Source organism: Crocuta crocuta, unplaced genomic scaffold, assembly GCF_008692635.1.
Source record: "Crocuta crocuta isolate KB4526 unplaced genomic scaffold, BGI_CrCroc_1.0 scaffold243, whole genome shotgun sequence".
Taxonomy (NCBI): domain Eukaryota; kingdom Metazoa; phylum Chordata; class Mammalia; order Carnivora; family Hyaenidae; genus Crocuta; species Crocuta crocuta.
In genome coordinates, this window is record NW_027529596.1 from 4,702,103 (window position 1) to 4,718,542 (window position 16,440).

At 44.0% G+C, this 16,440-nt stretch overlaps 1 protein-coding gene across 3 annotated transcripts in view; it reads right to left on the minus strand.

The window, feature by feature from the left end:
- PLD5 (phospholipase D family member 5) overlaps positions 1-16,440 on the minus strand; it is a 223,965-nt gene that overhangs the window by 158,949 nt on the left and 48,576 nt on the right. For all 3 annotated transcript variants that reach the window (XM_077761806.1, XM_077761804.1, XM_077761805.1), the window contains exon 2: positions 14,858-15,026. In XM_077761806.1, the coding sequence (XP_077617932.1) occupies positions 14,858-15,026 (169 nt within the window). The remainder of the gene's footprint in view (positions 1-14,857; positions 15,027-16,440) is intronic.

Sequence of the window (16,440 nt, forward strand, 5' to 3'; positions counted from 1 at the left end):
ATGACTGAATCCAAATAATTGGGAAGAGTATCTTTGGATTCATGATTTATTCATGCCTATATGATTGGATTTAAAAAGAACCACAGAGGTTAAACTCTCGCTAATCATAGAGCTTATGAGTTTATATCAGAGTGATGATTTCCCTTGGAAATATATTGGAAAGCAAGCAAGAGCATAATTAGGATTGCTCAACAGATGGGGAAACAGAAGCACAGTGAAGCAGCAGGAATTTACCAAGAAAGAACAGCACCAAGGGAGAACCGGAAGCCACAGGAGCCAGAGCGCTCGCTGAGCCGCCAAGAGCCAAGGACAGCCTTCCCAGCCTGCTTGGTGCCGTGGCTGCTGCTGCTTTACCTTTCTGCATTCCCAGCAGCGTTTTCTCCAGCTCCTCCACGGGGGGTGGGGACCACTGCTTATGTGATTTTGCATCCCCAGCAAACAGCACAGTACCTTCCTAATTATGTGTGCAATAAAGACACGCGCAAAATCATTTTGTGGCCACATTTCAAATGCAAGAATGCTAATTTATAAGCGTCTGCTGAGTGTTGACTTTTGGAACAGGGAAAAGGTGCTATTTTGCAAGGAGACACCCCTTCCATCAGGTGATGCTATTTTCATGCCGACGTTGAACACCGGGAGCTTGACTGAAATAATACTTAGCTTAGAGATGAGAGGGCTGAAGGGGAATCTACTGTTTCAAATCCCAAANTGCATAAAATACCAAACTTAAAAAAGCGTTTGTTTAAAAAAAAATTTTTTAACGTTTATTTGTTTTTGAGAGAAAGAGACAGAGCGTGAGTGGAAGAAGGGCAGACAGAGAGGGAGACACAGAATTGGAAGCAGGATAAAGGCTCTGAGCTGTCAGCAGAGAGCCCAACTCAGGGCTTGAACTCATGAGTGGTGAGATCATGACCTGAGCTGAAGTCGGAAGCTCAACTGACTGAGCCACCCAGGTGCCCCAAACTTAAAAAAGGTTTTGTTGATGGTCACATGGATGATTTTGCTTTTCTTAATTTCTCTGTAGTTTCCAATTTTTCTATAGTGAGAAGCTATTTCTATTATGAGAAAAAAAATCCAACTGATTCTTTCTAAAACAAAGTTGCAAAAACATAAATTGGCCATACACAGGAAATGCAGCAAGGAGGTCTAGAGAGAAAACAAGCATTTTAGGTAAACGAACTCAGATAAGACAATTTTAGGGAAAAATCATGACTGAATCCAAATAATTGGGAAGAGTATCTTTGGATTCATGATTTATTCATGCCTATATGATTGGATTTAAAAAGAACCACAGAGGTTAAACTCTCGCTAATCATAGAGCTTATGAGTTTATATCAGAGTGATGATTTCCCTTGGAAATATATTGGAAAGCAAGCAAGAGCATAATTAGGATTGCTCAACAGATGGGGAAACAGAAGCACAGTGAAGCAGCAGGAATTTACCAAGAAAGAACAGCACCAAGGGAGAACCGGAAGCCACAGGAGCCAGAGCGCTCGCTGAGCCGCCAAGAGCCAAGGACAGCCTTCCCAGCCTGCTTGGTGCCGTGGCTGCTGCTGCTTTACCTTTCTGCATTCCCAGCAGCGTTTTCTCCAGCTCCTCCACGGGGGGTGGGGACCACTGCTTATGTGATTTTGCATCCCCAGCAAACAGCACAGTACCTTCCTAATTATGTGTGCAATAAAGACACGCGCAAAATCATTTTGTGGCCACATTTCAAATGCAAGAATGCTAATTTATAAGCGTCTGCTGAGTGTTGACTTTTGGAACAGGGAAAAGGTGCTATTTTGCAAGGAGACACCCCTTCCATCAGGTGATGCTATTTTCATGCCGACGTTGAACACCGGGAGCTTGACTGAAATAATACTTAGCTTAGAGATGAGAGGGCTGAAGGGGAATCTACTGTTTCAAATCCCAAAGCAATCACTGGGTTCCCTTCTCTTCCTGGCCACATGCTAGATGAGAAAGCTACAGGAAAAAACACGACACGCCCTGGGGTTCAGGACGATGTGGAATATTCCGGTAAAAGGTGCCACATGTTTATATTATCACTGAGAGAATAACTGGAATACATAGGGTTTATTCATCCTGTTACTGAAACACGTGACACTGGATGACAAACCTGATGGGAAGGGACCGATGTGGCCCTGCTGTCACATCTAGAAGCATCAATCGCTGATTATTAGACTGGGGGGCTTCCGGGCAGGGATCCTCAATCCCAACAGAACTACCATGTCATCTTTTTTAAAAGTATCAAAGCCTGGCCCTCTCCCCAGATACTCTCATTTAAGTGTTTTGGGGTGGGCCGGACATGTGTATGTTCCAGAAGCTCCCCTGGTGATCTGCCAGGTACTCATGGCCCAACAGTGCCCTGCTGGAGGAAGAGGGTGAGAATCTACCTGAAACCATGCATATTTCTCTTTCCTCTTTCTTCACCGAAACCGTGAAGAACAACTCGAATTAGTATGCTGGGTAGAATTATCTCAACCCCGGGGCGCCTGGGTGGCTTAGTCAGTTAAACGTCCGACTTTCGCTTAGGTCATGATCTCACGGTTCGTGGGTTCGAGCCCCACGTCGGGCTCTGTGCTGACTGCCGGCTCGGAGCCNAGGTGACAGACATCTTAAAGTTATTCCCGCTCTCGGGCTACAGGAATCCACTAAGTAAATGTGAAACTAAATGCCCTGCACCAGAAAAACAAAGGTAGAAATGAAAACAGCAACTCTCTTTTATGAGCTCCATTATTTGTCGTTTTACAAACATTATCTAAGTTGGATTTACAAAGCCATCAAAGGAGACTCGCATTATTTTACCCATTTTATAGATGAGTTAATGGAGGCTCGAATAGGTCACGACTTTGCCCAGTGGGGTCACAACTACTACCTTACTGGTCGTGTGAGACACATTTGCTACCAAACCCTGTGATTTTTCCACAGGTTATGTGCCCCCTGAAGAACGCTGCTCATTTGTCTTTTCTACAAAACCAAACTCTGAGAACTGAAAATAAACAAAATAGTGAGTTCTAAACTGAGCCAAAAACCAGAGCATTAGTATGCATCCTAATCTTGCCTCCATTCATTTATACATGTTTTATTTTTCCCTGTATCCCTGTAAAAAAATACAAAACGACAACAGTTGGCCATAATATAGTAGAAGTGCATGCAAGCACTAAGATCCACAGCAAACCAAGGGATGAAATGTGTGTTTTTCATGCCGTATTGGAATGTTCCACTTTCTCTGGGGCTGTCTCCCGCCAACCTACTAGTTACAAGGCACCAACCTCTTAATTGCAACAGGCTTGAAGAATTTCAATTACTTAAAGAATCTGGTCCCTACCAACCACACTCATCTCCTTTCCGACTGACTGTCGTAATTCTATTTTTCCCAGATTACAAAAAAATCCAGTTAAAAAAAGAAATTCTTATCAAATGTTATGATGAAGCTGCAAGATTATCAGGTAGATTTCTCAGACTTTTCACTGGCAAAAACAGGATTCTCTTGTTCCAAAAATACCCCTTTGTGGCAAAGTGGACACTGATTGTCTACATGATAAGTGAATGTACAGGCTCCTTCACTAGACTTGGCGGAGGGAATGGACCCACCTTGGGACAAGAAGGGTGGAAAGAATGGTGGAGACTGGAAAGCACAGAGCCACAGTTGACCCGTCCAGACTGCAGGCTTTCTACGGGTGCTTGAAACAGTGATTTTAATAGAAAATGTTAAAGATGCTACTTATGAGTAAGTCAAGAACAGCTATAAAAAACACAAGACAAGGAAGAGGTTCCTAAGTTAGGTAAAGCAAAAGCCCTTGTCTGTTGGTTAGCCTGCATCTATAGTCAGTCAGGAAGAATACTGCTTGCAAAGAATGAGTGGGCTAGAAGATGAACCAATGACCCGAGTCACACTCCCATGCAGCTGCCTGGCCCATGACAGCAAGGTGCAGCCCACCAGCATCAAGGGGAGGTATCTCAATGTGTAGGAGACTTAAAACAAAAACAGAGAGGGGGGCGCCTGGGTGGCCCAGTCGGGTAAGCATCTGACTTCGGCTCAGATCATGATCTCATGGTTCATGGGTTCAAGCCCTGCGTCAGGCTCTGTGCTGCTTGGAGGATTCTCTCTCTCTCCTTCTCTCTCTGCCCTTCCCCCACTTGCTCTCTCTTTCTCTCTCAAAATAAATAGACTTTAAAAAATAAATTTAAAAGAAACAACATAGAGCAGAAAACTAACCAACTGACCAACCAAGAAAAATCAGAAGTGGCTGTAGGTGTGAGAAGATCCCATTACTTTCTGTGGATTCAGGATTTAAGATGTCAGTGTCCACAGATATGTGTGTGTATGTGTGTACATGTGCATGAGTGGGTGTAGATGAGCAGATGGGTGATAGCAAGACTTTGCATGGGTGTATGTTTGTGTAAAGATTTTACTTACTAAGTGAAAGTTACAATTGTATATATAATGATAATTTGCATAATCCTTATCTACCCAGGGCTTTACATTAAAAAAAATTTTAATGCTTACTTATTTTTGAGAGAGAGGAAGAATGAGTGGGGGAGGGGGCAGAGAGAGAGACACACACACAGAATCCAAAGCAGGCTCCAGGCTCTGAGCTCTTAGCACAGAGCCGAATGCAGGGCTTGAACTCACGAACTGCGAGATCATGACCTGAGCCGAAGTCAGACGCTCAACCAACTGAGCCGCCCAGGTGCCCCAAGCTTTACATTTTTAGAAATGATACATTTCTTTTTTACCTTTATGTGGTAAACCCCATTTCCAGCACAGTGTAAAGCACATAAAAATAACTCATTATTTGTTAGTAAAATTAAACTAGTTGGAATGAGAGTTGCAGTAGGTACACAAATAACATTCGTGAGAATGAACAGGTAAGATGGCCAGACACAAACCTACAGACGAAGGTTCTGCACCCTTCACAGACCTTAACTAGTGTGATCTTACACAACTTACGAGGTATGTACGCTCCGTGACCTTGATGTGCTGATGAGGAGATGGAGGCCTACAGAGTTCAGCATCTTGCTCAGAGTCACAAGGCTGATAAGTAGATAAAAAGGAATCTGAACCAGCCCCTCCTCACTCACTCTAGAGGCTGCCTGCCATCCACGGTGTAGAGATAGGATCCTGGCTTCTATTCCCCCAAACCACCCGTGGATCACTGAAGTTTCATTCGTGTTACTCACAAAATTGAGTGAATACCATCACATTTTCTAAATCATAATTTTTCAAAATTGTGATGCATCATCAATTGGCAATCATGACTCACTGCCGATGAATAACTAATTGATTTCACATAAATGCATCTCTTAAAGATTCAGTTGTGGGAGCTCATTAATTATTTTATTTGGCTTCTCATAGTGAACTCACAGAGAATAGGGTTTGTCCCCCCCTCCCCCATTAGGTAGCCCTGAAATCATCAAGTCACTCTTCCTGGCTTTTCCTGAATAGTCTTGATTTCATAAATCCCCCTCATTTTATTCCATTAGTTAGGAATCATATTGTCCTAGAAATTTCAGTATTTCAGGGTCTAAACTCACTACCTGGACAGAAAGAAGCAAAAATCCTTTGCCCACTTTAAAATTTTGATTAAATTTTAAAATATGGTTACCATGGAACTATAGACCTCACTAGCTCTTTTTTTTTTTTAATAGTTTATTGTCAAATTAGTTTCCACATAACACTCAGTGCTCATCCCCACAAGTGTCCTCCTCCATGCCCATCCCCCCCTCCCCCCACATCCATCAGTCNCCTCACTAGCTCTTGACATCCATGGGTTTCATACAGAGGAACGTTACCAACCAGTTTCTTTTCACACAGAAGCAAATAAACACAACACACAGTGCAAGGTGAAAAAGACAAGATGAATTTTTCAGGGTAGGAATTAAAACAGCAACCTCTTGGGACTACAGATTAAAAATGCATTTTTAATGAATGTGTCTGTTTCCACACACTCGGCCAGCGTTTATCATAGTGTTGATAACGACCATCACTCACTCTTATGAAATTCCTTCTCATCCAGAGAAGACATAGATGTCGTGTGCCATGTTTATCTGTGTCTTTTTTCTGCCCAGCTGGGGCCTGCTTGGCACTGGCCGACCATTCCTCAATGGCTTCCTCATTCCTTACGTGTGTATTATAATAAGTAGATGGGCCAATTCTCCGTTATCCTGTGTATCTATGGGTCATTTATTGTTCCCTCATCCGAATTTTCAGTCTCTGTTCGTTTGACTATTTTACTTTTCAAAAGAAAACTATTTTCTTTTTTTTTAAAATGTTTTATTTATTTCTAGGAGAGAGAGACAGCGTGAGCAGGGGAGGGCCAGAGAGAGAGGGAGTCACAGACTGAAACAGGCTCCAGGCTCTGAGCTGGCAGTCAGCACAGAGCCCAACGCGGGGCTCGAATCCACGAACCGCGAGATCATGACCTAAGCGAAAGTCGGATGCTTAACCGACTAAGCCACCCAGGCGCCCCGAAAACTATTTTCTTTTAAAAAAAACATACTGATGGAAAATAAGCTGTGAACCAGGCCAATTTTCATTATAGTAGAACATTTAAAAAAGAAGAATTTAGGGACACCTAGGTGGCTCAGTCGGTTAAGCAGCCAACTTCAGCTCAGGTCACAATCTCACAGCTTGTGAGTTTGAGCCCCACATCCGGCTCTGTGCGGACAGCTCGGAGCCTGGAGCCTGCTTTGGATTCTGTGTCTCCCTCTTTCTCTGCCCCTCCCCTGCTGATGTTCTGTCTCTCAAAAATAAATAAATTTTAAAAAATATATTTAAAAATATTTAAATGTACTCACTTGGGTAATTAGGGCGTGCATTTTTTTCATAGCATTTTGTGTGCATGCATGTGCGTATGCAATAAGCTAATCAATGACTACATTCCAATATTTATAAGGCCTTGGTAGAAATAAAAGCATGTTCACAGGACCAAAGATTGGGCACACAAGCTCTGAAATGAATGTTAAATAGTTGTATTTGGAATACTGCATTTCCTACTTATAATACAGAGCTTATAAAGTACAATGAGATTCTCTTCCCTGTGCACATATTACCTATTCACATATCAAGAATGCTCTGTTATTTACTACAGCGGCTCAACTTGAAAACTGTCATGAATTTGCTACAAATTTGTGTCCTTTGGTGTTTTGAGTGGAACAGTGCGAAATACTGAATCAGGAGTCAGGAAGCTCCTATTACATTAGGAAGATAAGATTGGGTAAAAATTCAATCCAATAGGCTTTCAGCCAGTATCTTTGCTTTTCAGGAACAGTGAAACTTAATGGCCTGAAGAGAACAGAATCTGGGGTCCTTAAATTGTACCGAAAGAGAAACAGTTGGCCATAAGGACCAGATTTCCAGGACCTGGTTTCCTTGCCCCACTCCCAATCTCTGCACAATTACCCTCCTCTGTCAGGATGGGAGGGGAAGACAGAAGGGAACTGGGTTCTTTCAAAATAATCTTTAGGGGCACCTGGGTGGCTTAGTCGGTTAAGCGTCCGACTTTCGTTTAGGTCATGATCTCGCGGTTCGTGGGTTCGAGCCCCGCATCGGGCTCTGTGCTGACTGCCAGCTCAGAGCCTGGAGCCTGTTTCAGTCTGTGACTCCCTCTCTCTCTGACCCTCCCCAGCTCACGCTGTCTCTCTTTCTCTCTCCTAGAAATAAATAAAATATTAAAAAAAAAATCTTTAAAAGCCCAAGGGGTACCTGGGTGGCTCAGCCAGTTTAAGCATCTGACTTTGGCTCAGGCCATTGTCTTGTGGTTGGTGAGTTCAAGCCCCGCATCGGGCTGTCTGCTTCAACAATGGAGCCTGCTTTGGATCCTCTCCCTCCCTCTTTTTCTCAAAAAAAAAAAAAAAAAAAAAAACCAAAAACAACAGNCCCCCACTTTTTTAAAAAAAAAAAAAAAAAAAAAAAAGCAAAAGACATACGGTATTTGGATAAGTTTTCCTGGGTGCCTTTGCAAAACTGCTCAAGGAGTTGAAGGTTGCATGAGGGAAGGCGGAAAATGGAGCCGATCAGGCACCAAGCACCGTTTCTATGCCACAGGCTCGCTCTCTCTTTTTTCTAGATTTTTTTTTTTTTTAAGATTTCCCTATTCATTTTAGTGCAATAGATTCAGCTCTGCTAGCATGTCAGCTCCCTGAAGGAAGGGATCTTGAGTTTGTCCGCTGGTGTATCCCATACGCCCTCAACAGGGCCTGCCCACGGGAGAACTCGGTAATATTTGACCGTGCACTTTCCTCATTTGGCTCTTGACGGGGTCAAATGCGATCACGTTGAAGACATATATACCTTGCAAATATGTCATAAACCTAGGAACTTCCCTTTCATTTATACTTTTTGTCTCAAGGCTGAAGCTTAGGCTGAGTCACCAGCACACACCCCTGCTTGTAGACTTGTGTTTCCTGGTGTGGCCTGTAGGTTCTAAGGAAGTCTGGTGTCCACGTAAAATGCTAGCACTTCTGTTGACCAGAGGCAGGCAAGGCAGATTTTCTAATCTGTATCACCTGTTTTTGTTGTGGTGGTGGTTCTTCCACTTCCTTTTTAAAAAACTGAAGTATACTTGACATGTAATATTCTAGGGCAACGATAATATTCTGTTAGTTTCAGGGGCACAACATGGTATTTAATGCTTGTATACATTATGCAATGCTCGCCATAATAAGTATAGTGGCATCTGTCACTATACACCGTTATTATAATATTATTGACTACATTCCCTATGCTATACTTTATATCTTTGTGACTTATTTATTTTATACATGCAAGTCTGTGGGCGCTTGGGTAGCTCAGAGGGTTAAGCATCTGACTCTTGGTTCTGGCCTTAGGTTATGATCTCATGGCTTTGGAGGTTCAAGCCCCACATGGGGCTCCGTACTGGCAGCGGGGAGCCCTCTTGGGATTCTCTCTCTTCCTCGCTCTGCTCTTCCCCTACTTGTGCTGTTTCTGTGTCTCTCAAAATAAATAAACAAACTTTATGTGTGTGTGTGTGTGTGTGTGTGTGTGTGTAACTGTAAGCCTTAATCCCCTTCACCTATTTTGCCCATCTCTCCACCCTAAAGACCACAGTCCACACCTGGTATTCAACCAACGGGGAATGAATGCATGGGATTTCTCACCATCATCACTTGGCCACCAGTGGCCCGGACCAGAGGAAGACGATATTCGCTGCCTTGCTGAGGAAGGAGCCCTCCAGACGAGCCTCATTCCTTCCTACAGATCCCCACTTCCCACGGGGCATAGCTCCCGGCCAAGAAGAGACAGGCATGAGAGAGCTGTTCACCAGATCGCTCTCACAGCGTGCTCGCATCCATTTAATCTGCACAGCACGTCCATCCTTCTGGTCTGCACATGCAGAACTTTCCCGGTGAAGACGCAGGGAAACGACACTCAACACTGCAGAAGACCCACTGGTCTTAAACTGCAAGGTGCCTGGTGTTGTTAGTATTCTGAGTGGCATGAAGAGGCATCTCTGGCAGGAGCTCTATGCCTCTACCCCAAGATATCGGTTCTAACTGGGGTGTCATCCTAAAGGGCGCTGTGTGAGTTCAACAACAGCCAGGTTCCCGGCAGCAAGTTGAAAAATTCCATTGTTGCCAGGAGACCAGCTATTGGAGTGAATGGAACGAAGCTTCTAGGCATGATCTTTCCACTTCACTCACTCTGAAGTCATGCAACTAACATGTATTCTCTCCTGGACCAAACTCTAGCTGGGCTCCTTTGAGCCCTCTTCTCCACCAGGCTCTAACTTGTCTAACAAAAACTGCAGCCTTTCAGCACAGATGATTTAATCCGCCCCCCACCTTGCCTGTCTCCCTCCCCTCCTCGCTCATTAAAAGGCTTGAACAAAATGCTAACAGTTCCTCACAGCTCAAGGCCACATCCCCAGGATGACCCTGACCCTCTTGAAGTGCTTGCTTGAGAAAGCTCAAGATTGCCAAAAGAATGTACTGTTTATTCAGCCGACACCTGGTGAGAATCTCTGTGTGGGAGGATAGAAGGCCAGCTGGATAAGCACCAGTTCACAAACCCAGATGGGTTTCTTATGGACCAATCCCCTCCCCTACTTTTTAGAAACTTCTACTTCCCTGATCCCGTTCAAGCCCCTGCCACACCCCTCCACCCCTTCATTCCCCTGCAAAATGCTCAGTCATCTCTGTACAAATCTGAGATCAGTTCATTCAGACCCTCTTTCCCATTGCAAAAATACATTACTGATTTAAATTTGTCCTTACCACTTTAACCAGTGCCTGGCTTTGTTCGTGTCTAACATAATCCACTCAACAACTACTCAGCACATATTTACTGAGCACCTATTACGTGCCCAGCACCATACTTAGCATGGTTGTGCAAAACAGACCTGGAACCTCATTCATCCATTTCACCACTGCTCTGAGAGCAGTGCCGAATACTGGTCGTGAACTATGACAAAGCATTTCTGTGACCTGTTTTCTTCCTAATAGTGTGAATACCTAGGTGAGTTTGCTGGGCTTATAGAACAAGAGGACTGAATGGGGATGGGGTAGTTCAGAACTTTTCAAATGTTTCTGAAACTATGCATCATCTGGGGATCTTGTTGAAACAGAGAATCTGATTCAGGTAGGGCTGGGGTGCATCCTGAGATTGTGTGTTTTCATAAGCTCCTAGGCAATAAAGATGCTTCTGGTCCGAGGGCCAAACTTTGAGTAGCGAGAGTTTAGCTCACACCTCAAAGACAAGGATGAAAGGTTGGGTTAAAAGCACAGAAGGGCCAGAGGTCCTCAGCAGGCTCCTGAGAATCATGCCCATCTTACTGCCTGTCCAGGGACTCTAAGTTACCTATAAAGGCACACGACTGCCTCTGTTCCACTGGTTTGAACCACCGCACGCCTGCCCCCAGAGCTGACCAGAACTATCAGATGCTCAGCTAACTGCCTCAGTCCCAGAGTCACCTTGAACCCTGCAAAGGAACTTAATGGGCATCCCTGGAGAACGCGGCAGGTTCCCTGGGACCCCCAAGCCCAAACGATCCAAGGCTAGACTAATTATAGGAATCCTGGAAGCCAACCAAGACTGAGAGCAGCATCAGAGAGAAACAGTGGCTACCGGGGGGAAGATAAAGATACTTAACAAAGATCACTTTGTAGTTGGGGAGAAAATTCCATCATTCAGGGGCAGAGCATATTAGAAAAGAGCTCATCTAGGTCACCAAGTCCAAGAGTGAGTGCAAATCTTTCCCTTGGGTGTTTGATATACCTGGGTCTTCAGGGGTGCCCACGAGGTGAACGGGGAGCTGTTGATACGCCAGGTTCACACAGCATGGACACCCAGGCTGGTCTGGGTCCCAGCACATAGCATGGCTCACCAATTCATACTAAGGCTTTCAGTTCTAGGTCAACACAGTGGCTATGAGCTGGTCTTGTGTACGGCTAAGGAAAGACAATTTGAACTATCTCTTGCTCACACTATCCAACGCGCTACAGTAAATTGTTTCTGAAGTTGGCTGCCAACGATCTCCCATTCCTGAATTGGCGTGCTCCTCCTGGAATCCCCTATCCTTCTTCTGGCTGTGGGCTGGCCTGGTGCCTTGCTTTGACTCACACAAAGTGGCCAAAGTAATGTTCTAGAAGTCCAGGAATTCAGAGATCTTGCGATTTCCACGTGGCCTTCTTGGGATCCAGCTGCCCTATAAAAAGCCTGGGTTAGATTACTCAATGTGATGAGTGTCTGCTTGCAGAGCCCCCAGTCAGTCCAGCCTCGGCCACTGCCCCAGCTCAACCCAACTGCACAAGTGATCCCAGCCAGCACTGCTGGAGCAAAAAGCTGTGCGGCCTGTTCATGGAATCACAGGAAATAACACTTCATGAGGTTTGGAGTTGTTTGTTTCACCATAACAGGTAACTGAAATGAAAACCAGTGAAGCAAAATCTGTAAGGCATGAGGCACCATCTTTGGGGCTGGGTGGCTGTGGATGCTGGAATCCCATTCTCCCTCAAAGCTGGAGGATCAGAAAAGAAACAGCTTCAGGGGCCCTGAGGATGTAATGGTGAGATGTTTGGCCACACTACTGCCTGTGTAGCTATTAGGGGAAAAACAAAGATACTTAGCAAAGATCACTTTGTAGTTGGGGAGAAAATTCTATCATTCAGGGACAGAGCATATCAGAAAAGAGTTCATCTAGGTCACCAAGTCCAAGAGTAGGTAGAAAACAGAAAGGGGAGACTAATGGGCTTTTGGGCCTGGATAAGGAGATCGTGCAGGCAGGTTATCAAAGTGTCAGTGGCATATGGTAAGAAGGACTGTTCAGTGTTCGTGCAGAATTTTGTGAAAATGTAGACACTGGAACGGTCTCTCAATTCAGCAAAATATTCTCAACATCAGAAATGGCCTCAGGGTAAAGATGAAATGACAGATACGACAGTAAGATTCCTTGTCAAGACCTCGGGAAGACTAAAAGTGGAAGGCGGTTCACAGGCCTCCTCGGTCAGAGGAAGGGCTCTCGGCAATTTTAAGAGTCAGGTTCTGAAGCAACTTGAGTCACAGTTCAAAGTAGAGAAGACCCACTGCCAGCTATTCAGTGGAACAGGGTTTTTGCTGACAGAGTGGTTTACGACTGGATACATAGAAAGTCCACAAAGGCTTAAGGGATTGTACTATTTTGGTCCAAAAAAAGACAGAGATGGTTTAAAATGAACAGAGGTCTCTGAGGCCTCAGATTTCTACCAGCAGGAAGCCAACTGAGAAAGTGGGAAGAAACATAAGCTATTTCTTATGGGAAGGAAAGAACAACACAGTGGGGAGCAAAGAGCTTCTGAGAACCACAGACTAGGAAAGCACCCCCAGGGAGAACCAGGTCCTAGCCCAGCGGCATCACCTGCTCCCCCAGCTCAGAAAACCGGTGGCATGTGCTGGGCTGGATTTCAAATCTGCTATGGACTCAGTGCTCTGTGCTCTCCAGTCTCCCATTAAACAAAAGTATCTGTTGTAGTTATCTCTTCCATGCCTCACTGTTGGGAGCGTACTTTGGGAAGCGCATAGCTGGTCTCTTAGTTCACAGGCTTTCAAGTCAAGAGGAGCACACCTGTGGGCCCTCATCCCGATCTGGATGTGATACAGACTAGGAGATCCTAGACTTCTAGCCTTTGCTGTAAAGGCATGAATGTTTGGGGAGGGGGTGAGAAGTGCATTTCGTATGTGCAAGTGATATGGATTGCTATGGCTGGAGTGGACTGTGGAGTATAATTTCCAAAGAAGCCTGCCTCCAATCCTCCTCATTACTGGATAGAGGCTCTCCCTTTCCTCCTGGATTGTGACTTGCTTTGACCAACAGAGTTGGGTGGAAGCAGCTTGGATATCCCAGAGCCCACGTCTTCAAAGGCCTCATACTTTCTGCTTTTTAGCCTTTTAGGATATAAAGTTCAGGCTAGTTTATTGTGTGATGAGAGACATATGCAGAGAGGGGCCCAGGTGGCCCCCAGACATTCCAGTCACCCCTAAGTAAGAGGCTGGAAGTGTGAGTAGCCTTTTTGGGTCCTCCAGCCCTAGGCATGTCACTGCAACTGACGTTGTATGAATCAGAGATAAGCCCTCTCTGCTAAACCCTGCCCAGATTCATGAAGAAGTAAGTGATTGCTCTGTGTGCTGCCACTAGGTTTTGGAATGATATATGTAGGAACAAATCCCTGATGTCCCCGTGTAAACAGGAAAGGTAAAAAGGGGAGAACATGATTAGTAAATTTACTCAGTTCTTTAGCACGGCCTTTGTGAGTTTTGTTTGTTTGTTTTTACCTATTATCTGATATCCTGTGAGTTTAAAATAGTAAAATTGAGGGGCGTCCAGGCAGCCCAGTCGGTTAAGTGTCCGACTTAATTTCAGCTCAGGTCATGATCTTGCAGTTTGTGAGTTTGAGCCTCACATCAGGCTCTGCACGGACAGTGTGAAGCCTACTTGGGAGTCTTTCTCTCTTCTCTCTCTTTCTCTCTGCCTCTCCCCTGCTCATGCTCTCCCTCTCTCTCAAAAATAAATAAATAAACTTAAAAAAAATCATATAATTAAATAAAAGATTTCCAAGCACCAGTGAGGTGGTGATTATAGGCTAACATGCCAACACACATTATATACAGGAACAAAATTGATTCTATCCTTGCCCAATCCATATAGGACATGGAAGTACAGGCCAGTGTTCCTATACTTGGGTAGAAAAGCCTGGGTAACTCAGTGCCATCATGACTGTGCCAGTGCAAACAACAAGAAACAAAACAAAACATAACACTAAAGATGACCGGGATCACTTTCTTACCTCCAGGATATTTCATTCAGAAGTCATTTGGATCACTCAGTCGGTTTCCTCAAGGCTGTTCTTGCAATTAGTACATTTCTCTCTCTCCTATTCGCTCAAATATCACAGAGCCAAGAATATACAACTACACTGGGCAGTTTGATTCCACTATTTAAAAAAGTTGGTTCTGGGGCCTCAGGGTGAATTATGACACCAATTAATGAAGTAATTGCCTCGGGGCAGACACAGAGTTAGCACTACAAGCATGCAGGTATGCAAAGCAGAATTCTGTGGTGTGCTGTCAACAGAGACCGTGACGTGAGCGGCGTCCCCCAAAGTGGTCCAACTCAGCAATGCCGTCTAGACAGCCTATCGTAGGCAAAGACGGAACATGAGTTTGCCCTTGAAAACCTGGCATTCTAGTAGGAGCTGAGCAACAGATGATGAACAATGGCACAGACATATAAATGTAATGATGCCCATGGTAGACTAAAGAAAAGACCTCAAGCCTGAGAAGTGAGAGCAAGAATGCTAAGGCGTGTAAAATGCACATAAGTAAACCCATCACACACACACAGAGGGTGCGGCTTACCTGACATGCTGATGGATGACTGTGGTTGAGATCCCAATGGGAAGATACTATGTCAACAGACTTTTTGGCCATGTTGAGTAAATTCATCCAGCCTTGGAAAAGTGATAAGTGAAATGGTGCATTTTCTGAATAGTTAAGGCCTTCAGGAATATTTTCCACCAGGGCAATTCTTAGAAAAGAGTTTGAAAAACAAACAAACAAAATCCAGTCAAATTTGAAGCCACAGATCTTTATACATGCATACACAGACATCTGGAACGTACTCTCTACTCTTTTCTAATATACATGTCGTTCATTTATATTCTCCACCAAAGGCCTCTTACATCCCCCCCATGCTAACCTTCCCAGTTCTGAGAGCGTAGCCTCTGTTTTACCCCCAATTTTTGCTCCTATTTCCGAAAATCAAGGTAGATGTCCCTAATGTCCAGCTTCAAACTAGGCTTGAAAGAAAAATTCAGAGCTTCCTACATGAGCATCTTCCTCTAGTGATATATTCCTATTTTTCCAACAGTAATGCAATTCTGATATATAATAGTACTTCTGTGTGTTATTGTAGGGTGTAAATTAAGTTTTGCATGTTTCCAGCTTCTAGTACAATGTTGGGCCTATATAGAACTAATATAGAAACTGAAATATTGCGAGTTTTTATTACTATTAGAGAATAAAAATAAGAAATACTATTTTTATCACTTAACATATCTACTGATGTTTCCCAGCTAAACGATACAAAGAAACTCTTAAAACCTGCCTGTTGCAGGGTTCTATTAAAGTTGGAGATAGGGGCGTCTGGGTGGCTCAGTCGGTTAAGCGTCTGACTTTGGCTCAGGTCATGATCTCATAGTTCGTGGGTTTGAGCCTTGCATTGGGCTCTGTGCTGTTAGCTCAGAGCCTGGAGCCTGCTTCTGATTCTGTGTCTCCCTCCCTCTCTGCCCCTCTCTTTCTTGTGCTCTGTCTCTCTCTCTCAAAAATAAATGAAAAAAAAAAAAACAGAGATAAGGAATATATACAATAATAGTAAAACTTTAAATAAAATACAACAAAGGTATCCTAATAAATACGCTTTCTCTTTTTAGACTTCCTTGTATATGGACAACACATTCTCTCTGTCTGGCTCTGCTTGGTGCTGCGGTTAAGATTGTGGTTTCACTTCTGACACATCATGTTTTAATAAAGGACTGAATTCTTTCTTTCTCAGTTTAAGACAATGTAAACTCTTGATGGAAAACCTCACACCCTTATGAAAATACCTATAAGGGCTTCCAGAACAGAGATTCGTTTCATTTATGGCTATGCATCATCAGTGCTGGATATATAATTAGGGCTCAAGAAATACCTATGGACTGAATTTCAGCTTTCAACACGGAATCCAGCACTTGTCACTAGAACAATCAGCTACCTCTCTTAATGACACTTGTTCCATCTAGCTGTTTTCGAAATAAAAGCAATACTCTTAGTAAAATGTTCTTGCGCATTTGATGATTATCACAGCCAGAACGGATTTGGGTATGTGACCCAGAGACATCCACAATTCAGGGACCCCTTCACCCCACCATCATCTGCAATCAAATTTAACATTTGCTGAG